The sequence below is a fragment of the Staurois parvus genome, unplaced genomic scaffold (genome assembly GCF_062004578.1).
Source record: "Staurois parvus isolate SC_StPar_1 unplaced genomic scaffold, SC_StPar_1.0 ptg000347l, whole genome shotgun sequence".
Lineage (NCBI taxonomy): Eukaryota > Metazoa > Chordata > Amphibia > Anura > Ranidae > Staurois > Staurois parvus.
Window position 1 is genome coordinate 7,588,775 of NW_028318143.1, and position 26,265 is coordinate 7,615,039.

General features: G+C 47.2%; 1 protein-coding gene across 1 annotated transcript in view; it reads right to left on the reverse strand.

Moving 5' to 3' along the window:
* Nucleotides 1-22,175, reverse strand: part of LOC149456827 (cytochrome P450 4B1-like) — a 46,856-nt gene extending 24,681 nt beyond the window's left edge. Inside the window, exons 1-4 of the mRNA XM_089684433.1 lie at nt 21,944-22,175; nt 19,811-19,955; nt 19,324-19,368; nt 14,897-15,024 (exon numbers count right to left, since the gene is read on the reverse strand). Coding sequence (XP_089540559.1) covers nt 14,897-15,024; nt 19,324-19,368; nt 19,811-19,955; nt 21,944-22,132 — 507 coding nt within the window. The 5' untranslated portion in view covers nt 22,133-22,175. The remainder of the gene's footprint in view (nt 1-14,896; nt 15,025-19,323; nt 19,369-19,810; nt 19,956-21,943) is intronic.
* Nucleotides 22,176-26,265: the final 4,090 nt, after the last annotated feature.

Below are 26,265 nucleotides of genomic sequence, written 5' to 3' on the forward strand. Positions count from 1 at the left end.
ATCGTTACTCAGGGACACAGAATTGTTACTCAGGGACACAGAATTGTTACTGAGGGACACAGAATTGTTACTGAGGGACACAGAATCGTTACTCAGGGACACAGAATCGTTACTCAGGGACACAGAATCGTTACTCAGGGACAGACACAGAATTGTTACTCAGGGACAGACACAGAATTGTTACTCAGGGACACAGAATTGTTACTCAGGGACACAGAATTGTTACTCAGGGACACAGAATCGTTACTCAGGGACAGACACAGAATTGTTACTCAGGGACACAGAATCGTTACTCAGGGACACAGAATTGTTACTCAGGGACACAGAATCGTTACTCAGGGACACAGAATCGTTACTCAAGGACACAGAATCGTTACTCAGGGACACAGAATCGTTACTCAGGGACACAGAATTGTTACTCAGGGACACAGAATTGTTACTGAGGGACACAGAATTGTTACTGAGGGACACAGAATTGTTACTCAGGGACACAGAATCGTTACTCAGGGACACAGAATCGTTACTCAGGGACACAGAATCGTTACTCAGGGACAGACACAGAATCGTTACTCAGGGACACAGAATCGTTACTCAGGGACACAGAATAGTTACTCAGGGACACAGAATCGTTACTCAGGGACACAGAATCGTTACTTTCTGCTTCACAACCACTATTGTACGTTCAAAGAGTTAAATCCGGTTTTATTTTTGGGGTGCTTATTGAATTAAATAGTATGTCAGACAACACGCAGAGGAGTGGCAGAGGAGGCAATGTTTCAGGAGTGAGCAGACGTGGCAGCAGAGGAAGGGGTCGAGGCAGCACTAGTCGCAGCCAGAGGCCAGTGCTCCCGGTGTCATCCAGCGGTCGTGTCTCCACCGACAACCCTGCCGTCATCGATTGGTTGGCTCGGTCGTCTTCCTCTTCCCAGGTCACCTCTGACACCTACAGCCAACGGTCGGTGGGTACGTCAGACACAACCGTTAGTTGGCATGGCCCGGGACCAAGCCCACTGAAATCACGTGTCCTCTACCTGCCCCTGTCCTTTGGTGTTCCCTCACCAAGCGAAGTATCGCATGCTGTGGGCTCAGCCCCACTGTACAGTGAGGAAGAGCTAACAGAGGGCGGTCAGGAACGGGGGGAGACATCCGCCTCTTCAGCAGCCAGGCGAAGAAGTACTGGCGAGGAGAGTGGCTCGGTAGCCGGTCTAGAGACAGGTCTGTCTCCTGACCCGAACGCAGCCGAGGGGGCTAGTAGTGAGGCGGAGACGCTAATTGATGATGATGAGGCTGATCGCACTTGGCAGCCTCGTCGTCATCAGGCTATTGCTTCCGCATCATCAGGAGAAGAGGGTGCCAGCTTGGCAGCGAGCAAAACAGTCGGTGGGTTGCCCAGGAGGCAGCAGGGTCGCAGCAGTGTCAGTGGAGGCAAACGGCCACGGAGTAGAGCACCAGCTCCACTGCAGCCTACCACCACGGCCAGTAGTGGTGCCGGTGTGCACGGAGGAAGTAGCAGTCAGCCAGTGAGGAGTAGCGGGGGCAAAGTTTCCTACTCGGCGGTGTGGCAATTTTTCGTCAAGCCGCCCGAGGAAGTAAACGTAGCCGTATGTCGACTATGTGGCCAGAAAGTCAAGCGTGGCCAGGGGGCCCATGTTGGGACTACAGCGTTGCGTCAGCATATGCAGCGTCGCCATTCGGTGGCCTGGGAAAACCGTGATAAAGATACGGCGGTTCTGCCTGCCCCAGCCCCCGCTCCATCACCCGCTCCGTTACTTGCTCCGTCACCCGACGTCAATCGCCCTCTATCAGCCAGTCAAGGCTCCAACACCTCTGCTGAGGGGAGTTGTCGCTCGTTGGCATCTTCCGCTCGTTCAGATGCTCCTTCTCCTGCTACTCCTCTTCACGGATTCCGTCAGCAGTCTTTCTTGGAATCCGTTTCCAAGAGACAACAGTTTGCGAGCACGCACCCGACGGTGCAGAAGCTGAACGTCCTCCTGTCCAAGTTGCTGGTGCTGCAGTCCCTCCCTTTCCAAGTGGTGGACTCAGCACCTTTCCGAGAAATGATGGCTTGTGCCGCGCCGCGGTGGAGAGTGCCAAGCCGGCATTTCTTCGCCAAAAAGGCAGTGCCAGCCCTGCATTCACATGTAGAAGAGATGGTGGGCCAGTCTTTGAGCATGTCGGTCTCTGCCAAAGTGCACGGCAGCGCCGACGTGTGGAGCTGTAACTACGGTCAGGGACAGTACATGTCATTTACGGCCCACTGGGTGAACGTGGTGCCGGCACAGCCGCACCAGCAACTTGGACAGGTCACGCCGCTTTTGCCTCCACGTTTGCACGTCCTTGGTCCAGCAAAGATGTCCGCCTCTACCATCTCTTCTTCCGCCGTGTCCTCAGCCGCCACCCCCGTGCCAAGTCCCATTACCCGACCGGCATATCACATGTGCAGGGCGCAACGGTGTCACGCTGTGCTGCACCTGGTATGCCTTGGCGAACGTAGTCACACAGGGGAGGAACTTCTGAGTGTAATGAACAGAGAAATCGACAGATGGCTGTCTCCGCACAAACTGAAAATCGGAACCATGTTGACCGACAACGGAAAGAACATGGTGTCTGCTCTGCGTCAAGGAAGGTTGTGCCATGCGCCATGCATGGCTCACGTGTTCAATCTGGTTGTCAAGCGGTTCCTAAAATCCACCATCCCACTGCAAGACATCCTTAAAATGTCACGTAAACTTTGCATGCATTTCAGCCATTCCTACATCGCAAAGCACACCCTCCTTGAGCTGCAGCGGCAGAACGGAATTCCACAGCATCGCCTGATCTGCGACGTTGCAACAAGGTGGAATTCAACCCTACATATGTTAGACCGCCTTTACGAACAGCGAAAGGCCATCACCGATTTCCTGATGTTACAAGCGGATAAAGGTACTCCCCTGTGTAACTTAGATGTCAGCCATTGGCAGCTCATGCGTGACACCTGCCGCTTGCTCAGGCCCTTTGAGGAGGCCACGCTATTCGTGAGTCGGCAGGACTATGGGATGAACGACGTCATTCCTCTGTTGCACGTCCTGGAACAAATGCTGTTAACAATGGCTGGTCAGGGTGCGGTAGACGTGGCGCACAGATCTCAACGCCACATGACCCCTGTGGGGGCAGGACAGGAAGAAGAGGAGGAGGTAGAGGAGGACATTGGTGCTCAGGAATTATTGAGTGAAATGGGTGGTTTTTCCACTCAGCGGACAGGAGTGGAGGAGCAGGAGCATCTGGTAGAGGAGGAGGAGGAGACAGAGGACCCAGACGCACCGTGGCAGTATGCTGTGGAGATGGAGGCAGGGAGTCCCTCGCATTCCTTGGCACAAATGGCCCATAGCATGCTCGGTTGCTTGCGTAGCGACAGCCGAATAATAACCATCAGACAGAGGGATGACTTTTGGCTGTCCACCTTGTTGGACCCTCGCTACCGTTCAAAAATGGTGGCCTTTTTCACACCTGCTGAGAGGGAGGCCAAAATAAATTACTATAAAAACCACCTATGTAGTCAGTTGGTCTCTGCCTTTCTGCGCCAACGTCCATCCTCAGACACTGTGGGCCCTGTGCGCTCGCGTTCCGCTGCCATGGCAGCAGGGGAGGGGTGGGGTGGTAGGAGCAGTGGCAGCTCCACCAGCAGCGGCTGCCTCAGTCTGCAGTCGATGATGAGTAGCTTTCTTCACCAGCGCAGTGAGGAAACTACTAACCAGCCGCAGCAGCAGCAGCATCAGGTGGACCTGGAGCAGGACCTCAAACAACAGGCTTGGGCCTACTTGGACAGCACCCTGCCAACCGAGGTAGACAATCCCCTTGACTACTGGGCAACGAAACTTGACCTTTGGCCCCAACTAGCTGAATTTGCCCTTGAAAGGCTGTCATGCCCGGCCAGTAGCGTGGCATCGGAGCGCGTGTTTAGTGCGGCAGGAGGTATTGTAACTCCGCGGAGGACACGACTGTCCACCCAAAGTGTGGAGAGACACACGTTTGTGAAAATGAATCAGGCGTGGATTAGTCTGGATTTCAAACCACCAGTTCCTGACACAACTGACTAAATCATGCCCCAAACATGTTATTATTTTTAACATAGGCCTCTGTATGGCCTTCAATTTAAGCTGCTTACGCTTCGCCACTCTGCCATGGGCCCCTGTACCGCCTCCTCTTGCTGCTGCCAGGTCCAGAGTGTGTCATGGGTCCCTGTACGGCCTCCCATTGCTGCTGACTTCATCGCCAGACTCTGCCATGTGCCACTTTCAGGTCTCCTTACACTGTTGGTGGGTTCCATTTTGTGATAGGGTGCTGTATGGCCTTCCATTGCTGCTGCCTCCACCGCCACCCTGCGCCATGTGCCTCTGTTGTCTGCTCACGCTGCTGACGGCTTCCGCTTTTTAACCGAGGCCTGTGTTTGGCTTCCGAATACTGCTGCATCCACCGCCACCCTGCGCCATGTGTCTCTGTCGTCTGATCACGTCGACTATGAAGAGTCCAATGGCAGAGTGGCGGAGCAGAAGCAGCTTCAATTGAAGGCCATACACAGGCCTAGGTTTAAAAGTCCCTCACAGTTAATTCCAATAACGAACTCTACTCCTCCGTGCAATCTACTTACGAGACCCTGGGCAGGTCTGGGTCCAATTTGTGGTAGAGACTGGTTTTGTTCAGCCATGCTTGAGCGAGTAATAACAGGTCTGTGCTGCCCTTTGGTGTCTGGCTTAATGCGCACAACACTGAACGTCCCAGCGTTTGTCAACGATTTGCCATTAAGTGATGCAAACCCGCTGAACCACGTTCATGAGGAGCCGGTACAGGGGGCCATGAATCAGTATGGACCTGGCAGCAGCGTGAGCAGACGACAGAGGCACATGGCGCAGGGTGGCGGTGTAGGCAGCATTATTCTGAAGCCATACACAGGCCTAGGTTAAAAAGCGGAAGCCGTCAGCAGCGTGAGCAGACGACAGAGGCACATGGCGCAGGGTTGCGGTGGATGCAGCAGTATTCGGAAGCCAAACACAGGCCTCGGTTAAAAAGCGGAAGCCGTCAGCAGCGCGAGCAGACAGAGGCACATGGCGCAGGGTGGCGGAGGAGGCAGCAGCAATGGAAGGCCATACAGCACCCTATCACAAAATGGAACCCACCAACAGTGTAAGGAGACCTGAAAGTGGCACATGGCAGAGTCTGGCGATGAAGTCAGCAGCAATGGGAGGCCGTACAGGGACCCATGACACACTCTGGACCTGGCAGCAGCAAAAGGAGGCGGTACAGGGGCCCATGGCAGAGTGGCGAAGCGTAAGCAGCTTAAATTGAAGGCCATACAGAGGCCTATGTTAAAAAGTCCCCCCAGCAGCAGCGTGGGGAGACGACTATTAGTCGTCTCCCCACGCTGCTGCTGGGGAGACTTTTTAACATAGGCCTCTGTATGGCCTTCAATTTTAGCTGCTTACGCTCCGCCACTCTGCCATGGGCCCCTGTACCGCCTCCTCATGCTGCTGCCAGGCCCGTAATCTGCCATGGGCCCCCGTACCGACTCCTCATGCTGCTGCCAGGCCCGTAATCTGTCATGGGCCCCTGTACCGCCTCCTCATGCTGCTGCCAGGTCCAGAGTGTGTCATGGGTCCCTGTACGGCCTCCCATTGCTGCTGTCTCCATCGCCACACTCTGCCATGTGCCACTTTCAGGTCTCCTCACACTGCTGGTGGGTTCCATTTTGTCATAGGGTGCTGTATGGCCTCCCATTGCTGCTGCCAGGCCCGTAATCTGCCATGGGCCCCCGTACCGACTCCTCATGCTGCTGCCAGGCCCGTAATCTGTCATGGGCCCCTGTACCGCCTCCTCATGCTGCTGCCAGGTCCAGAGTGTGTCATGGGTCCCTGTACGGCCTCCCATTGCTGCTGTCTCCATCGCCACACTCTGCCATGTGCCACTTTCAGGTCTCCTCACACTGCTGGTGGGTTCCATTTTGTCATAGGGTGCTGTATGGCCTCCCATTGCTGCTGCCAGGCCCGTAATCTGCCATGGGCCCCCGTACCGACTCCTCATGCTGCTGCCAGGCCCGTAATCTGTCATGGGCCCCTGTACCGCCTCCTCACGCTGCTGCCAGGTCCAGAGTGTGTCATGGGTCCCTGTACGGCCTCCCATTGCTGCTGTCTCCATCGCCACACTCTGCCATGTGCCACTTTCAGGTCTCCTCACACTGCTGGTGGGTTCCATTTTGTCATAGGGTGCTGTATGGCCTCCCATTGCTGCTGCCAGGCCCGTAATCTGCCATGGGCCCCCGTACCGACTCCTCATGCTGCTGCCAGGCCCGTAATCTGTCATGGGCCCCTGTACCGCCTCCTCACGCTGCTGCCAGGTCCAGAGTGTGTCATGGGTCCCTGTACGGCCTCCCATTGCTGCTGTCTCCATCGCCACACTCTGCCATGTGCCACTTTCAGGTCTCCTCACACTGCTAGTGGGTTCCATTTTGTCATAGGGTGCTGTATGGCCTCCCATTGCTGCTGCCAGGCCCGTAATCTGCCATGGGCCCCCGTACCGACTCCTCATGCTGCTGCCAGGCCCGTAATCTGTCATGGGCCCCTGTACCGCCTCCTCATGCTGCTGCCAGGTCCAGAGTGTGTCATGGGTCCCTGTACGGCCTCCCATTGCTGCTGTCTCCATCGCCACACTCTGCCATGTGCCACTTTCAGGTCTCCTCACACTGCTGGTGGGTTCCATTTTGCCATAGGGTGCTGTATGGCCTCCCATTGCTGCTGCCAGGCCCGTAATCTGCCATGGGCCCCCGTACCGACTCCTCATGCTGCTGCCAGGCCCGTAATCTGTCATGGGCCCCTGTACCGCCTCCTCATGCTGCTGCCAGGTCCAGAGTGTGTCATGGGTCCCTGTACGGCCTCCCATTGCTGCTGTCTCCATCGCCACACTCTGCCATGTGCCACTTTCAGGTCTCCTCACACTGCTGGTGGGTTCCATTTTGTTATAGGGTGCTGTATGGCCTCCCATTGCTGCTGCCAGGCCCGTAATCTGCCATGGGCCCCCGTACCGACTCCTCATGCTGCTGCCAGGCCCGTAATCTGTCATGGGCCCCTGTACCGCCTCCTCATGCTGCTGCCAGGTCCAGAGTGTGTCATGGGTCCCTGTACGGCCTCCCATTGCTGCTGTCTCCATCGCCACACTCTGCCATGTGCCACTTTCAGGTCTCCTCACACTGCTGGTGGGTTCCATTTTGTCATAGGGTGCTGTATGGCCTCCCATTGCTGCTGCCTCCACCGCCACACTGTGGCTCCACACTCTGGTTTTGGCCCCGTGACTGCCCAAATGAGTGAAGTGTGCGGTGATTCTAAGATCGACGGCACTCATCTGCATGTCATACTGACTGACAGTATTATTTCTCTTCCCCAGCAGACTCCAAGGGCATTTAAATTAAAGGTACAGTGTTCTGCACTAATATAAAGGCTCTCTGAAGCCTAGAAACACCCTTTTTATAGGTTAAATTCGCAGCGAATATATTCGCATCGAATCGAATTTATTCCGCGAATTCGGCGAATCAGCCGAATCGAATTTTTGAATAATTCGCTCATCTCTAATTATGGCATCCAAAAAGTTCAATTTTGGTCTCATCTGACCAGACTAGATTCTCCCAGTATTTCACCAGCTTGTCTAAATGTTGTGCAGCAAACTTAAAACGAGCCACAACATGCTTTTTCTTCAGCAATGGAGTCTTGCATGATGAGTGTGCATACAGGCCATGACGGTTTAGTGCATTACTTACCGTTTTCTTTGAAACAACTGTACCTGCTAATTCCAGGTCTTTCTGAAGTTCTCAAGTGGTCCTTGGCTCTTGGAAAGTTCTTCTGATAATTCTTTTCATTCCTCTGTCAGAAATCTTACGAGGAGCACCTGGTCGTGGCTGGTTTATGGTGAAATAATGTTCTTGCCACTTCCGGATTATGGCCCCAACAGTGTTCACTGAAACATTCAGAAGTTTAGAAATCCTTGTGTAATCAATGCCATCAGTATGTTTTGCAACCATTAGGTTGCGAAGGTCTTGAGAGAGCTCTTTGCTTTTCCACATCATGAGATGTTTTTTGTGTGACACCTTGGTAATGAGACACCTTTTTATAGGCCATCGGTTGATATTAATTTGTACTGATAAGGGGCATGATTGCTTTCTAATTACTGATAGATTTCAGCTGCTGTATTGGATTTCCATGCCTTTTTGCACCTCCTTTTCATCATGTGTTCAATAATTTTCCCCTGTGTCATTCCATTTTATTACACATAACTTAATTTCTGAACTTATTTGTTTTGTTTTCTTTGTATGTATGGATTGCATGGGTTAATACCAACATGGTGAAAATTTCATGTCAATAACACCTTTAGATAGATGTTTACCTAGAAAAATGGTGATGTGTTCAATACTCATTTTGCCCACTGTATATACCTGGAAACTACAGACCAGTCAGCTTAATATCAAACGGTTTTAAACTATTGGAGGTGATGAGAAGGGACCATATCCAGGAACTTGCAGGTAAGAATAGTATCATTAGTAGTAACCAGCATGGATTTATGAAAGAGAATTCTTGCCAGACCAACCTATTACCTATTACCAGTCTATGAGGAAATGAGCTGTAATTTGGATAGAGGAAGGCCTATGGATGTAGTGTGTCTAGACTTCACCAAAGCATTTGATACAGTACCCCATAAACCCTTACGCCACAAATTGAGATCTGTTGGCATCGACGATAGTGTATGAAAAATTACAACAAACAAACTTATTCTCCCTGGGGAAGAGATGCTTAAGAGGGGATATGTTGGCGATATACAAATATCTTAGTGGTGATTCCAGCCACTCAATGAAGTTGGACAATAAGCGGTTCAACCTTAAACTGCGTAAGGGTTTTTTTTTACTTTTAGAGCAGTAAGGATGTGGAATTTCCTTCCACAGTTGGTGGTTGCAGCAGATAATGTTGCTAATTTCAAAAAAATTCTTAGATGGGCATCTTATCGAACACAGTATACAAGAATATGGGAAGTTGTAGAGACAAAATACATACACACACACCCACACAGGTTGAACAGGATGAACTGGTGTCTTTAGTCAACCTTACCAACTATGTAACTATGCAAAATCTCCAAATTCCTTTTTTTTTTTTGCTGCTGTAATCCAACTTACTATTGGAGGATGGCTACATTCATTCTCCATGGCCCCGCTATAAGTAAGAGCATGGGCCCCTCTATTGCTCACTCTCAAGATAGACTAGGGACTATGGAATCTGTAGTGTGTATACAGTAGAGCAACTAATGTGCGCTGTTTATGATCACACGGCAGGATCCTTGGTGACTGACACTGGGAATTCAAAGGAGGGGGACAAGGATGCGGAACAGGTGCGGCTGGCGGACTCGGCTTGGTGCAAGCTGTATGTGTGCTTTGAGAGTCCTCTCGGGGCTCACCTGAAGGTGGATGTGCGTGAGAAGATATGGAAAGGTGAGTACAAGGAAATTTTTTCCTTACTCCCACTGGAAAAATGTTATTTGGATAGAGGGAAGCCGGACGAAAGCAGGAGAAAGGAGGAAGAGAAGAGGAGGTATCAGCTCATTCCTCAGACATCTGCCAATTGCTTGCAGGCGTTCGTGATTCAAGCTAGCATTATGGGGGAAAAGGCTCCGGAGCATTGTTCGGCCCCTTTTTGCTATCTGGATGCCATTAGTGAGACTCATCGGGTTTATGGCAGGCTGGCTTGGCTCTGCTACGATGAGCAGTTTCGATAGCGTAAGGCGATTTGTCCTTCCATACACTGGGATCACAAGGATATCAGCTTACGGATGACGTTGAGGATTTCTTCCACGTCTGGGGGTCAGTCTTTTCCTGGGGGGGCCAGTGGCTCCTCCCACCTCAGTACCGCCGGCCGATAGAAAGAAGGGCTTTTGTTGGCAGTTCAATGACAGCACATGTCGGTTTGGTAGCGCCTGCTGCTTCAAACATGAATGCTCTGGTTGCAGAGGCAGCCATTTCCTTAGTCAGTGTTTTAAACAAGAAAAGGGACATGGAGGTGATGTAGCTGGAAAAGGGGAGGATGCCAGTGCGTTTGGAAAGGATTCTTCCTTTCCGAAATAGGTATCCGGATTGGGCGGCGGCCCACGTCTTGGAAGCAGGGTTTTGGGAAGGTTTTTGCATCCCAAGCCTGTTACGGGCAGTTCCCCCGGATTCCAAAAATTTGACTTCAGCGCTCCTTCATCTGGAGGTTGTGTTGGAAAAGCTCCGCAAGGAGGTGGCTTTGGATCGCATGAGTGGCCCGTTTCAATCTCCGCCTATTCCAGGACTGGTGATATCCCTGTTAGGTGTGGTTTCGAAGAAGGAGGCGGGTAAGTTCAAGATGATTCATCATTTTTTGTATCTGGCCGGGGCTCGGTGAATGATGGTATCGACCTGCAGGATTGTGCGGTTACCTATATGTCATTCAACACCGCGGTGTCCTGGGTCCGCAAATGAAGCCAGGGCGCTAATGTTGAATCAGTATTCTGTCTCCATCCGGTCCATCCTCAAAGTATCCATTTGTTGGGTGTGTCGTTGGCAAGGTTCTTACATTGTTGATCGTTGCCTGCCGATGGGCTGTTCAGTCTCGTGAGTCTTATTTGAGAAGTTTAGTTTGTTTCTCAAATGGGCAGTCAGAGATGTTTCCGGTCTTAACTCTGTTATCCACTATTTGGATGATTTTTTGTGTGTTGGCCCATTTGGGACTAGGGCTTGTGCAATTCTGCTGGGTACACTGCAATATCTGATGGCCTGTTTCAGCGTTCCTTTGGCCTCAGATAAAATGGAGGGCCTGACTACAGAACTGGTTGTTTTGGGTATTACCATGGATTCCAGGAACATGGAATGCAGATTGCCCATGGGCTCTTCGGATGGAAGTGGGACTTGTATGTGTGGACGTCGGAGGATCCGTTTGCGTGAACTACAGTCTCTGCTTGGTAAGTTGAATTTCACCTGCAGGATTATTCCCATGGGCAGCATTTTCTGTAGGCAGTTGGTGGCGGCTCCATCGGGGCTCCAGGCCTCCGGCCATTACATCAGGCTGTCTGGTGAGCTTCGCGCTGATCTTTGTATTTGGGTGTTTTTCTTGGTTCTTTCAACAGCCGTTCTCTGTGGATGGCTGGTTTAGTCAGCAATGCCGATATGGTTCTGTTCACAGATGCAGCCGGTTCTGCTGGCTATGACGCGTACTTTCAGGGCTGTTAGAGTACAGAGCTGTGGCCAGCTGAATGGCAAGATGCTGGTTTTTTGAGGAACCTTGTGCTCCTCAAACTATTTCACATAGTCTTGGCAGTGGAGATTTAGGGGGAGGCTTTTCGGAACAAGAGGGCTCGCTTCCACTGTGATAATATGGGGGTGGTCTTGGTGATTAATAATATATCGACTTCTTCTCCACCTGTGGTTCAGTTATTGCATTACTTGGATTTGGGTTGTTTGAGACTTGATACTTTCCTTTCTGCTGTACAAATCCCGGGAACTTCCAAAAGGGTGGAAGATGTTTTGTCTTGTTTTCAGTGGGATGAGTTTCACAAGTTGGCACCAGAGGCGGACCAACATGGGGTGCCTTGTCCTTGGCTCTGGAAAGTTGCACTGGAATCGCCGCTGGACTGATTCAGGAATTTCTGAACGCTGCTACGTGGATATCCTACTCCAAGGTTTGGGAGGAGTGGTTTTCTTTGCTGGCAGTGGTAGACGGGTAAGGTTCTGGGGTAGACATGTCTTCCTTGGTTTTGTATTTTGTGTGTTGTAATTTTTTACAGGCTGTCTTGGTGTTGTCAGTTGATCGTAAACTGGCAGGACTCGCCTTCTTATTTAAATTGCTGGGGTCCGCTGATTTCACCAAGTCTTATGTGGTGCATCAGGCCCTGCGGGGTTACCGTAGGGGGGCGTCGTACTTGCAATTCCAGACGACCTGTTTCCTTCTCAGTTCTGGGCTTGGTGATGGACCATTTGTATTCAGTCTATCTGTCTACTTATGAGGTGATTCTGTTCTTGGCTGCTTTTTTGGTGCTTTCCGCATTAGTGAGCTGGTGAGCCTGTCCCGTCGGGTTTCTGAGGGTCTGCAGTGGGGGATGTTTTATGTTTAGCCTCGGCCAAGAGGTTTTGAATGTAGATCCAAGACAGAGCAGGGTGACAAGGATGCAGCGGTTGAATTGTTACGGGGGAATGGTTCAGAGTTTTGTCCTGTCCTCACGGTGGAGCAGTTCTTGTGGGTGCGGGTACGGCCCCGGCTGGGGGGGGGACTTTTTAATACACTCAGATGGTTCTTTGTTGTCTAAGTTTCAGTTTGTGGCTGTTTTCCGTAGATGTTTGTCCGCGGTGGGGTTGAATAGTGGGGATTATTCTTCCCATTCCTTCCACATAGAGGCAGCCACTGAGGCGTCCAGGTGGGGCCTGGTCAAGGGGGTGGCTAAGAGAATCAGCAGGTGGGAGTCCAAGCAGTATAGATTATACATCAGACCCTACCTTGCAGTAACTGGGGTGTGTTGTGTTTCTTTCTGTCTGCATGTCTTCTGGTTTTCTTTATGTAGTGGGTTGCCGGCTTTTACTGTCCAGTTAGTGCACGGATGTCCCCTTTTTCTTTACAAGTCCTCCTTGATGTCTCCTCTGGATACTGGGGCATTCGTATGTATTTTGGGGGGGCTAAGAGGGAGGACGTCAGGCCCAATGACCGGCAGCTGGGTGTCCCCATAGCCCTGGGCAGGGTTAGATGGATTGGGGTGCCGGGTATGCTTTGGCAACAGGTGGTACCCAAGGTGCATCCATTTATCTGTCTGGATAGTCCTCTGCATTTTTTTGGTCTAACATGCAGGGGGCAATGATTTGGGTTTATGTTCCATGAGAGAGCTTATTAGGGACATTAAATTTGATTTCCTGCGGCTTCGATCGTCCTGTTCAGGGATGATTATTGTGTGGTCGGATATTGTGGCCCGCACTTCATGGCGTGGTGCCAGATCTGTGGAGTGGTTGAATAAGGCCCGTATAAAGGTGAATAAGGAGGTGGGCAGATTCGTGACTAGGAATGGTGGCCGGATGGTTTAGCATTTGGAGTTGGAGAAGGATTCGGGGCTACACCATAGAGGGGATGGAGTTCACCTTAACGTTGTATTCACTGATTTGTGGTTCTTTGGATTGCAAGACGGTATCCAGCAGGCCTTAGGGGTTTGGCAGCAGGCTCAAGTGTAAGGTATATTGGTAAAACAGTGGGACCCATCTCAGGTATTGAGTCCTCCGGATGGGCTGGTTCAGTTTAAACTGACTCAGGAGGTAAGGTTGGTAGGGGTCTGCGGTCAGTTAGGATAGTCCCCGAGGCGGTGTTTGGCGGCCTGGGATAGAACCTAGCTTAATGGTACCACGGACTCCAAAATGGTGTGAGAAGGTGTCGTTGTCAAGGATCTGCAACTGTACTTGGAGCTAGATTGTTTATAACGGTGAATGTTTTTCTTGTTATATATGGTTTTTGTTTAATAAAGGGCCAATTCGCCCATTTACTCCATTTTGGGTGTTGGTGTTGTTATTTAAGGAAATAGGGGATGGAAATGGGGGCAGTTTTAGAGTGGGCATAGGCAACAGGTGTATCTGAACTACCCTAGTCATGATGAGCTTATCTCTCTGTTGCTCTGTTAGCAAAATTGATTGGCTCCTTGTGCTGCTTATCCCTCACCTAATCTGAATGTTGCTGTACAGAGACTGCAGGAGGCTGTGCAAATTCAGATACCTATATTGCTAAAAAAAAAAACAGAGTGGCATAAATGTGTGTCTTTTAGATTTACCTGGAGTTTAGCTTTAACTTTCTGCATACATGCTCTGGGTCAGCAAAGGCAAGTTAAAGCAGAGTTCTGGCCCCCGCCTCCTCTGAAAAAAAATTAAAAGTTAGCAGCTTCAAATACTGAAGCTGCCGACTTTTAATAGTAGGGCACTTACCTGTCCATGCATCCAGCAGTGTCCTCACCCCAAGGCTAATTCTTCAATTGGCTGTTGGGTGCTGGTGCCACCATCTTGACTAAGAGAAACTGGTAGAGAACCCTTGCCGCTTCACCACCAGTTTCCTACTGCGCATACTGAAGTGTGCTGCGCTTTGTGAATGGGTCGCAGTCCTCTGGGTCCTTGAAAGTGTCCCAGAGGGCTGTGGGGGGTGCCGAACTTTCGGCTCAGTTTACCATGGTACCTGGTTTTGACAGGTACCCGGTCCCCCCCAAAAGGTGCCAAATGTGGAAGCGGTGGGGAGTAGGAGGCAGAAAAGCGGAGCTTTCATTTTTGGATGGAACTCTGCTTTAAAGCAGAACTACACTGCATCTGAGCACCACAAACCAAAAATGCTATTTAGTTCATCTTTGTCATTCAAAGCAAACACTCCCATCCATGTCTCTATATTTATATATTTTGCTGAGAAATCACTTTGAAAAAAAACCCCTAGCATTTCTGGCTGCAGCCATCTTCAGTAAGGGCAGAGAATTCTTGTAGCATTTACTTCCTGGAATCTGTTAGCCCTTAGCTCAGGCATACAGGCAGAAGGGTGTGCTTAGCTCAACAAACCCCTGTTCCCCTAATGAAGACTCCTGGGATGTATGACATAATTTGCCTAGGCATGGAAACCAGGAAGTAACTGAAGAAATGTAAGAATATAGTTTAAAACAAGCAAATATAATGTACTTTCCTATCTATTTACTAATGCTAGCAGTATAAGGATTACAAATCAATGTTGACTGAGAGAGTAAAGTTCCGCTTTAACATGTGACTGACAATCGGAGGTCAGTTTCCCCTTCACCATATGAGATAATGGTGGGCAGCTTCTTGCTTGCTCACCTTCTACAAGGCCCTCCTACGTATATCACAGCACTGTTTATTCCTTACCAGCATCACATTAGTGCAGTCTGACATCAGTCTCACATATGGCTTCAGAACATCATAATGGAAACCCGGGGTCAGCAGCTTGCGGTGCTGGAACCACTTTGCACCAGATAATACCAATAACCCTTTCCCTGCATATCAAGAGCACAGTAGAAGGATTAGAGCAAAAGATACACAACTACATGTACACGGCCAATGCACAACTAACTAAAAGACACAATTGAGTATAATTTTCCACTGGCTCTTCAAAGTGGAGTGTTAGGGATCCGGGTATGACCAGAAATGTGTGGACTGACACAGGGAAGTAGCATGCTTCAGGAACACAGGCGTAGTCAGGCTGGAGAGGTGGAATAGTCAGGCAGGCCGTAAGGTACTGTCAGGTGCCGCCTGGCAGTGTCTCTAGCAGCCCACAGCACGGATTTCCTCAGGACGCGGGGTCTAAGTCCCAGCCTGCTATTCACCAGGGCCCCTGATGGTGGGGATGGACTTGGTGCAGACTGGAACTAGGTCACGACCCCTGAGTGCGTCCGGCTGTGGTAGAGAGTACTGGCAGGGGAGTGCAGGAACGGAGTCTGATGGGAAGAGGCAGGCAGACTTACTAAAGGTGATCTGTGTGGGATGGATGGATCGTCGGGTGAAGTAAGCGTAGTCAGACAGGCCGGGTCGGTATCGTGCGGGCAGCGTGGTACAGGAGGAGCAAGCAGAGAATGGTCGGGGTCACAAGCCAGGTTCAGCAGGCAGAAGGATGGTCAGGCAAGCCAGGGGTTCAACAGGAGATGGTCAGCAGAGGTCAGAGTCCATTCCTGAAATGGAGTTTCAAACTTTTTTTTAAAACTTAGACTTTTTGCAATGCCCACCGATAGTGCCACTAACTTTGGATAGTATTGCTTTGCAATATTGTCAGAAAGTACCCTTTTTTATATGTTTCCCCTGGACTTCCGGCCTCGGCCGCCTAGGTGACTACGTCATCAGCCTGCCCCATTGACTCTAGGGAAATCTATGTCATAGAACTCAGGAGTCTTTGGGCATCTAAAGCTTCTCAAAGTGCACCTTGCAGAGTCATTACTGCGCAGGCACGAGACGAGGAGGTGCATGCTGGGTAGCCATGGAAACCTGGAAAAGAATGCAAGCTGGCTTCAGCTGCTCACAGCTACCATGGCCATGACCAAGGGGAATAAAAACAACAAATTATTTGGTAAGTAAATTGAGAATGGAAATGTGCAGCAATGTCAATGTGGACAATATTATTTACAGCCATGTTGATTTTGTTGTTATTATAATTTGGCTTATCAGACTGTAGCTCCTGTTTAAGGCTTTGTTCACATGTGCAGCTATGGGGCTATAAAACCAGGTGATTGAACAGTTTTACAGTGCCCCCACCAACCGCCTGTTTGAACCTGGACATGCAGCCACTCAGAGCTGTACACATGCCTCGACGGTGGCAAAAATTAAAAAGCATGCCAGATTTGGCAGGCATTACCACTGCCAAACTCAACCAATGTTGTGCCGCAACTGCCTCACAACCCTGTGCAATGCATAGTTTAGCATTTATGGGGTTAACTCTGTGGTGAGAAGGAAACATAATGCCTCATCACAACTTGCAAAGGGGAGACTTTTGAAAAAAGAAAATAAAATGTCCTCATGTATATAGAGGATATACATTTCGGCAGTTGAGCCCTGGAACGTTGTTGGCAGATATTAACCACATTACAGCACAGTACAAAAGATGGGATATGGAAAAATGGTCTGCTGATTACAAGTATTCCATTTATTTCACAGAAAAATGAAGAAAAAAAAATGTACTACAAGCCCCTATCTAAAATCCTCACTGTGGACATGGTGGCAACATTGTCAATGATCTCCAAGCCACTCATTCATGCATACATCAATCATACTACTGAGGTACAGGTACTATAGTGCCCTATGTAAACTGCGAATGCAGTATGTGTGCAAAATGCCATATAGAGACTCACAACAAGCCTCAGAGATAAAAGTATGTTGACAATAGACACAAAATTATGGCAACTGTGCTAGTCAGTAGGAGAACTATACTGTATACGTCTTCCAGCATTGAGTACTTTTCTGGTGCAATGCATGAATGGCAGTGGTAGCTAGTGCAACCAATATCAAAAAGCCTCTCTGGAGTCAAGTATCACAGTACTTGATCCCCAATCCTTCTTGAGAGCAAAAAATGTAGAAACATATCCATTTAAACAGCACATGTGCAATCAGAACTGCATGCAGAGCACATAGACACAGAATGAGGCTCAGCATGTGCAATTCAAGTGCCACCATAGTCCTTGACTGAGAGATAAGAACTTGCGGAGGTGGGGGTTCATATTCCAAAGCAAGATACACTATATTGCCAAAAGTATTGGGACACCCCTCCAAATAATTGGATTCAGGTGTTCCACTCACCTCCATGGCCACAGGTGTTCAAAATCAAGCACCTAGGCATGCAGACTGCTTCTGCAAACATTTGTGAAAGCTCTCAGGAGCTCAGTGAATTTAAGCATTGTACCATGATAGGCTGCCACCTGTCCATCCGTGAAATTTCTTTACTACTAAACAGGGGCGGACTGACAACTCATGGGGCCCCCGGGCAATAGGGGATCATGGGGCTCCTGTGTCCTTGCCCAAATTCAAAAGAGCCTATGAAAAAGGTACCAGGGGCATCTCATGGGGCCCCCTACTGACCCCGGGCCCTCAGGCAATGCCCAAGTTTCCAAATGGTCAGTCCGCCCCTGCTACTAAATATTCCACGGTCAACTGTTAGTGGTATTATAACAAAGTGAAGCAACTGGCAACAACAGCAATTCAACCATGAAGTGGTAGGCCATGTAAAACGACAGAGCAGCGTCAGCGCATGCTGAAGCACACAGTGTGCAGAAGTAGCCAACTGTCTGCAGAGTTAATAGCTAAAGACCTCCAAACTGCATGTGCCCTTCAGATTAGCACAACAACAGTGCGTAGAGATCTTCATGGAATGGGTTTCCATGGCTGAGCAGCTGCATCCAAGCCTTACATCACCAAGTACAATGCAAAGCGTCGGATGTATAGTTTGGTGGAGGGGGAATTATGGTATGGGGTTGTTTTTCAGGGGTTGGGTTTGGCCCCCTAGTTCTAATGAAGGGAACTCTTAAGGCATCAGCATACAAGACATTTTGGACAATTTCATGCTCCCAACTTTGTGGGAACAGTTTGCGGATGGCCCCTTCCTGTTCCAACATGACTGCGCACCAGTGCACAGAGCAAGGTCCATAAAGACATGGATGAGCGAGTTTGGGGTGGAGGAACTTGACTGGCCTGCACAGAGTCCTGACCTCAACCCGACTGAACATCTTTGGGATGAATTAGAGCAGAGACTGCGAGCCAGGCCTTCTCGTCCGACATCAGTGCCTGGCCTCACAAATGCGCTTCTGGAAGAATGGTCAAACCTTCCCATAGACACCCTCCTAAACCTTGTGGACGGCCTTCCCAGAAGAGTTGAAGCTGTTATAGCTGCAAAGGGTGGGCCAACTCAATATTGAACCCTACGGACTAAGGCTGGGATGCCACTAAAGATCAAAGTTGCATGTAAAGGCAGGTGTTCCAATACTTTTGGCAATAAGTGTATTATTTTTGGATTTGAGGACTCTTTTTAGAAGCATACATAAGTGTCACCTGCCAATAAGGCTGCTTTCACACTGCTCTGTTGCACAAATATAGTAAAAACGCATATGCAATTAAGCTATGTCTCCTCTGTGTTTTTTGGTTGTCTGGTATCAGCATTTGAAAAACCAGACACACAAAAAAAAAACACGGGTGTGTTTTTAATACATTTTTATGCGTTTTCAATAGATTTCAGTGGAGAGGTTTTAAACATGCACCAAAAATGCAGCAACCAGGTCTTTTAAAAATGCAACTAATCTGCAACTGGCTGGTGTGAAGAATTTCTAAGCAGTGTGCAGGAATGTACAGTAGAATTATAAACTGTGGCAGAACTACCAGGGTTGCAAAAGTCGCACCTGAAACCAGGACCTGGCTCTCCACGACTGTGAAGGGGGGCCCAAGATGGCAGGAAGCTGAGAAACGTGCAGAACATGTGAAAGGGTCCTGCTGAGGGACTGTAATAAAGGGCCCTGCAACAGGAGTATAGGGTCCCGGGATCAGTGGAAGTGGCCCCAGGTTCAGAGGGAAGGGCCCCAGGACCGATGGAAAGGGCCCTGCCCTGTTGACAATTACAGTGAGTTGAAATCAGAAACATTAATGTTTTACTGTTTTCTATATTGAAAAAATGTATCAAAATCATGCTTTTTTGAAGGTGGGGGGTCAGGGGGGCCCTTTATGGTTTCTTGCACCAAGGCCCTGCAGGTTCTACTTATGCCTTTGATTATAGGTATGCAAATCCTAATCTAATGTTAATTGATGATAAGAAAACTATTCCATACCAATCCATGGGGTGAGGAGGTTATAGGAAAAGTTATCCTTTGGATCTGTAAGAAAAAACAGAGCTTGATAATTCTGGTTTCCTGACCTAGTTTTTCAGTATTTAAATGCATGAGGTTTTATCTTCCTTTTTAACGAGTGGTAATGAACATTGTAGGGACTGAGTGCTGATTGCCAGCTGCTAGCAAGCTTTCAACAAGCTTCAAGAAGTGCTGAGCCTGCTAGCAGCTTGCTTAAAATGGCAATCAGCACTCCCGTCTGGATCTGTGTTCAACATTTACAAACTGGAGCCGAATGGTACTTTAAAAGCTTCAACAATACTTCCTGAAAGCTCTGCAAATGCTGAAGCCTGTGTGAAACTGGCCTTTGGCACAGCTCAGACTGCAAAGTAACCTTTATTACTATATCCAAACCCTTTTCACCAAAAAGGTGATCCTTTTATAAATTTATTTTCTTTAACAAAAAAAGAGAAAAAAAGAAAAACCTTACCTTGTCTGGACAAAATGGTCTTTGCATAGTCTGGATGGCAGATTGTGACAGTTGCAAAGAATCTTCCAAACCACATGGGAAATGCATATTCAAATTTTTTTCCATAACTAGCCACAATGTCAAGATCTATGCCATCTTTTTTAAACTACAAAAAAAAAGTAATTTTTGAAAATGAAGAAAATAAAGCATGATAGTTTTACAACAGATTCTATCATTAAAAATCCCGCACCAGGTAAATGTGTGAAGATGAACACTAAACATTTGCTATGTGCTATTTAAAGTGTAACTGCGCTTCTCACTGTCTTAGGCTTGGCTCACACCAATGCTTTAGTGCTTTTTGCAAAAAACGTACTACAGTCCATCTAACATTGTTTCCTATAGGACATGTTCACATCTATGCGCTGTTGAGCAGCTGTGTTTTTGGAAAGGGTCAGGGACTTTTTTTTAATTCAAAATTGTGTGATTTTGGTTCAAAAGATTTCAATGGAGGTGCTGCACAAAAGCATGCAGTATTTTTTTTTAAGCATTTTGATGTGTTTTTGACACTTTTTGTATTTCTGTCCAAAATGAATTGCCCCCCCAAAAAAAAAAAAAGCATTAAAAATGCATAGTGCATCAAAAACGTGTATGCAAAAATGCAAGAGGCACCAAAGAGCACTGTAGAAACAGATCAAAAGCAAACTTCATAGGTGTATGCCAGGCCCTATATAACTGTAGCTGACAAATCACCTGGCTGCTCACACGTGAGCTTTGCTGTTCCATTTATTCGTGTATTCCTGTGATTCTGTGTAAAAATTGCCATACCTGGAATTCAACTTTAACAATAAAGTGTCCCTATCACTACAGTTCCAGAAGTAAAGTAAAGCCACCCTGTAGGAATGTACAGTATATATTTGTACCGCTCCGACAGCCCTCCTCTGTTTGCTGATCCCCAGCTGCTGCAAATATCTGAAACTTCTGGGTGAGTGCCTATTCCTCCCTCTATGGTTTCTCCTGTGGACTGGTACATGATTTCATGTTGTACAAGCTGACAGGGATAAAGTGTTTGACACAACTCAAAGTGTTAGATATTTTCAAGGGCCTGGGTTCAGCAACTCAACAGAGTTTTAACATACAGATCTGCCAAAAAATTTAAATTTATATCACCTTGTTTTGCAGGGTGGCTTTACTTTATATTATAGTGCTATCCTGTTAATGGACAAAGGGAGATCTTACTATTTTCTTGCCCCTCCTCTCTTCTTGTTCATAGAACGACTTTAATTCTGTAAAAATAATTTTGGGCTTTTTGTGAATGGATGAGGGGAGAGTAAGTGACTGCACTGTACTATAGGCAAAGGTGCGAGCAGCCAATTGTATTAGGCTGTGCACCCCAAAGCTAAAACACACACATACACATATATATATATATATATATATATATATGTGTATATGTATGTGTGTGTGTGTGTGTGTGTGTATATAAATATATATACATTTTTTTTTCTTTTAAGATATTAAAACATGGGTGGTGTCATAATGGATGTGGATGTGTCAGTAGAGCACTGGCACAGTGTCAGTAGATTTTTATTTTTTCTACAATGGTTTTTTTGCAATACTGTTTTTTGTTAATTTTTTACTATTTTTTTTAGGAGCCCTGTTGGGAACTTTGGGGAAATATCAGGGGTTTAAACACACTCCTGATGTCTCACATTTGAGCCAGAATAAGGCACTGAGGATAGATTCCCCAGTCCCTTTCTCTGCAGCCTCAGCTGCACTGGACATTGAATGAATGGGAAGTGCTGTGTGCTGAGAGGCTTCCATGTTCATTCATAAACGGAAGCATAGTAATCACTGTTTACTATGCTACAACTATGAATGAACACAGTGAGTGATCTGTACTAAGTGCTGGCCCCGACAGTAGGGGGAATCTGCTAAGCTTTGTGTGATTAGGGCGTGCCCATGCACATCCAGAATACCCCCTGCGCACGCCTATGCTGTCCGTAGTATCTGGTCAGAAGTCAGACAGGCACAGTCAGCATTAAAGGTAACATTTACTTTAAAAAAAAAAACTTTTTTCCTGGAGTTCCACTTTACAATACAGATTGCCAAAGCTAAGCTTACATTATTGTCAAGATGAGCATAGGAGTGCCTTACCACATGAGTATTCCCATAGAACCAGTGCGTCTCAGGACCTGGAAAAGAACGGAAACTTTTCAGCAGCTGCTTCCTCCTCAGATGCAATGAATAGGCTTTAAATAGGAGATAGAGGACACACAGCCAGGCAACCCAATGAAAAATATCTGAGAAACTCAGAGAGGACAATCCAAATATAGAGGACACCATGCTGGAAGTGTACTCAGCGCTGTGCACAGCACACTGATATCTATGCTATATGTCACGTCACATATGTAGTCTAGGGTCAGGAGAAGGCACGTCTTCACAAATGCAATTGATAGGACAATGTACAGAGTAGGAGGACAAATCCTGTAGGAAGGTGCAACTTCCCAACAATCATTCACAGACAATCACAGCAGTGCAGCATGTCTATGAGAGACTTGGAAGAAAGAGAAAGCAAGCAATGCCGTTGATTAAAAAACACAATTTACAACAGAATTCAGTTTATCAGGAACGTGTTAGCCAAATTTATTTAAAATAATTATTTGTAACTGATTTACTGAAATGGCACACTTACATAAAAAAAAAATCTAAGCAAGTTGAAATAATTTTATTTTCACTTGTGCTACACAGGTAAAAAAAAGTCCATAGAACAGACAAAAAAAAAATTAGAAATAAAGGCAAAACTTTTTTTTATTATTATGGACAAAGCAAGGGTGAGTTATAACCCTTGCCAATTTTCTTTCACTATCTGTGTCCCATTGCGGAGATTCCCCTTCACTTCCTGTCCCATAGCCAAATAGGAAGTGAGAGGAAATCCCTGCAGTCTATTGTGTCCGTTAAAATGAGATCCTTTGTACAACTCTTGCACATTTTCACAGCTTGTACAGTAAAGAACTCTTCCCACATGTGGAGGTGAAACCTCATTTACTCCAGTCAAAAGGGTGTCATGAGTTTTCATTTTTTCTTGAGAACGTCCGTTCGGAGGAAATGCATCAGGGTGGAGCCTGAACTGACGTCATCAAGCACGCTAGAGTCGGAACTAGTGATGCTGAATACTGTGTGGCACGCTTGTAGTTTTAGAAAGATTGTGAGTAGATGTACAATATTTCTAGCAATAAACCAAATGGTTTTACACTATTGGAAGTTATTTGTTTTCTTTTGTCGGATTAACATCCACAGGTGAATAAGGTGATGCACTTAAGCCGCTCTATTGGTGTGTCCTGTGGTTTCCTAATAGCTGGATACATTGGCGGTAGCAAAGTCCGTGTACCTCAGAGCAGTTATAGACCACCTATTAATTTACACGTATTGGGATTTTTTTTTTAGCAAAGACATGTCGCAGAATGCATTTTGGCCTAAATTTGTGACAAAATTAGATTTTTTTCTTTTTTTTACTGGATATGTTTAATAGCAAAAAGTAGAAAATATAGTTTTTTTTCTCAAAATTGTCATTTATTTTTTGTTTATAGCACAAAAAATAGAAACTGCACAGGCGATCACCGAAAGAATGCTCTATTTGTGGGGGAAAAAGGACGTAAATTTCATTTTGGCGTAGCGTTGCATGACCGCACAATTGTTAGTTAAAATAACGTAGCGCCGTAACGCAAAAATGGCCTGGCCAGGATGAGGGGTAAATCCTCTGGAGGGCAAGTGGTTAATTCACGTTGATTTCTTTGTTTACTAAATTATGAATGTTTCCACACTGCTGGGGATTTAAAGTTACATTGCATTACCTAGGTTCTATCCAGGGCTTTTGTCCCAGAGAATAGGCGCAGGAACTCTCCTTTTCAAAGTCATCCCTTGTCTCCGCCTCTAACCACCTGATCCTTGGTTCCACCCCCTACCCACCTCCCAGTACTGACCTTTTAGAGATTACAGAACCAAGTATCATTTTGTGGTGCTAAATAATTTGTATGGAATTTGTTAATAGGAAAAGCAGTAAAATAGATCTCCTGCAGCCATCAACAATAGATCCCTCCAGCGACAACAGACCCCTTCTCAGCCAGCAAAAATAACCCCCTCCCTCAACTGTAGATCCATACCATCAACAATATGCTGCCCAGCAACATAAGATCTACTCCCAGCAACAATAGGTCCGCCAACAAAATCAATAGACCGTCTTAGCACAATAGATCCCCCCAGCAACAACAGATCTCCCCTCAGCCAGCAACAATAAAGCCCTCCCTCAACTGCAGATCCCTACTATCAACAATATGCTGCCCAGCAACATAAGATCCACCCCCAGCAACAATAGGTCCGCCAACAGCATCAATAGACCGCCTTAGCACATTAGATCCCCCCAGCAACAACGGATCTCCCCTCAGCCAGCAACAATAAAGCCCTCCCTCAACTGTAGATCCCTGCCATCAACAATATGGTGACCAGCAACATAAGATCTCTCCCCAGAAACAATAGGTCAGTCAACAACATCAATAGACCGCCTTAGCACAATAGATCCCCCCAGCAACAACGGATCTCCCCTCAGCCAGCAACAATAAAGCCCTCCCTCAACTGTAGATCCCTACCATCAACAATATGCTGCCCAGCAACATAAGATCCACCCCCAGCAACAATAGGTCTGCCAACAGCATCAATAGACCGCCTTAGCACATTAGATCCCCCCAGCAACAACAGATCTTCCCTCAGCCAGCAACAATGACCCCCTCCCTCAACTTTAGATCCCTACCATCAACAATATGCTGCCCAGCAACATAAGATCCACCCCCGGCAACAATAGGTCCGCCAACAACATCAATAGACCGTTTTAACACATTAGATCACCCCAGCAACAACGGATCTCCCCTCAGCCAGCAACAATAGGTCGGCCAACAATATCAATAGAATGCCTTAACACATTAGATCCCCCAGCAACAATGGATCTCCCCTCAGCCAGCAACAATAACCCCACTGTGCATGCGCAAGAAGTCTTCTGGGACCTGTCATGTGTCCCTGAAGACTACAGGGAGGGAGGACAACTTCCGTTTCCGATCGCCTAGGTGATCACAGCGGAAGTGGGAGCGGGTACCTGTCAAATTCGGGTACCCGCTCCCCAAAGGTGTCAATCCTTAGTGTGGAGCGAGGGACAAAGGCTTAAAGCGGAACTTCCCCTTTTGGGTGGAGCTCCGCTTTAAGTGGATAATACTATATTACAGTCCTGTCTGAAAATCTGCAAAACAGCGTTTTAGGTCTTTTACAATTTTTCTTTCTTTGCATAAAAATTTAGATTTTTGAGTCTGATGATATGTACCAGATTCAACCTGTAATAGTATATACATCTCTTCTGTCTGTTATTCTGAGTGTGGATTAGATATTTTATTCCCCAACCATATAGCTGGTTATTTATATTTACCACTGCATGTAGATATTCAAGAATAAATTGTCTGTTTTAAAACTTTACATATCAACTAAATTATACACCATCTTTTTTTTTAGTTTTGTACCCGATAAGTCAATTCATCGAAACAATAATCGGACAACTAATCAATTATGGGAATAATTGTTAGTTGCAGCTCTGCATTGCGTTGACATCCGCTTACATCCGTTTTGTTGCACTAAAATGCATACATGTTGCACTTTAGCGCAATGCAGGTCAACGCATTATTATGGTGTGAATAGGACACGTTGGAAATTATTGTTTTTCAGATGTCCTTCCATTGATCCGCATTTTACAGCTGCGCTTGCACTGGTGCAAATTGGCACTAGGCGCAGTTTTTTCTTTTCACATATAGCCAGGATTCCAGACTGATTTCAAGTCAATGACTGAGAAAGTACTGAAGCCATTGCCTTGGCATGACAGCCAGGAAATTAGTATTTCTCTGAAAAGAGATTAACGCAGAAAACCTTCATACTTTCTCAGTACAGATTCCTTTGACATTACAGATTCCACTGAATGCGGCTTTGAAATTGAGATATTTCACTTGAAGTAGCGTGATTTCAAAGTCGCTGGTCAGTGAGATTTCATGTGCTGCTTGCTTGACATCTGTGTGACTTCATGCACAGATGTCTGTGGAACTCACAAATAAAATCGACAAAAATACTGCAACTACCTTTTTTCCAAAATTGGTGCAGCACTGCAAAGTTGGAATCGCAGCGGTTTGAATGGTTCCATAGGCTGCGACTTGTCATGTGATTTTGAACTGTCAAATCACATTGGTGTGAACGGGGGCTAAAGATGAGATCAGAACAAACTGAACTGCTTAAAGCAATGGGGATAGGCTTCTCTTGTATGGCCTGCATACGTAATTTCCAACCCAGTTTTTTTCACAAGGATCAGCCCAAATCGGACACCCTCCAAGTGGACTTTTTGCTTTTAGCACAGTGCATCAAGATGAATGCATTCACCTGTACAATATTCTAAC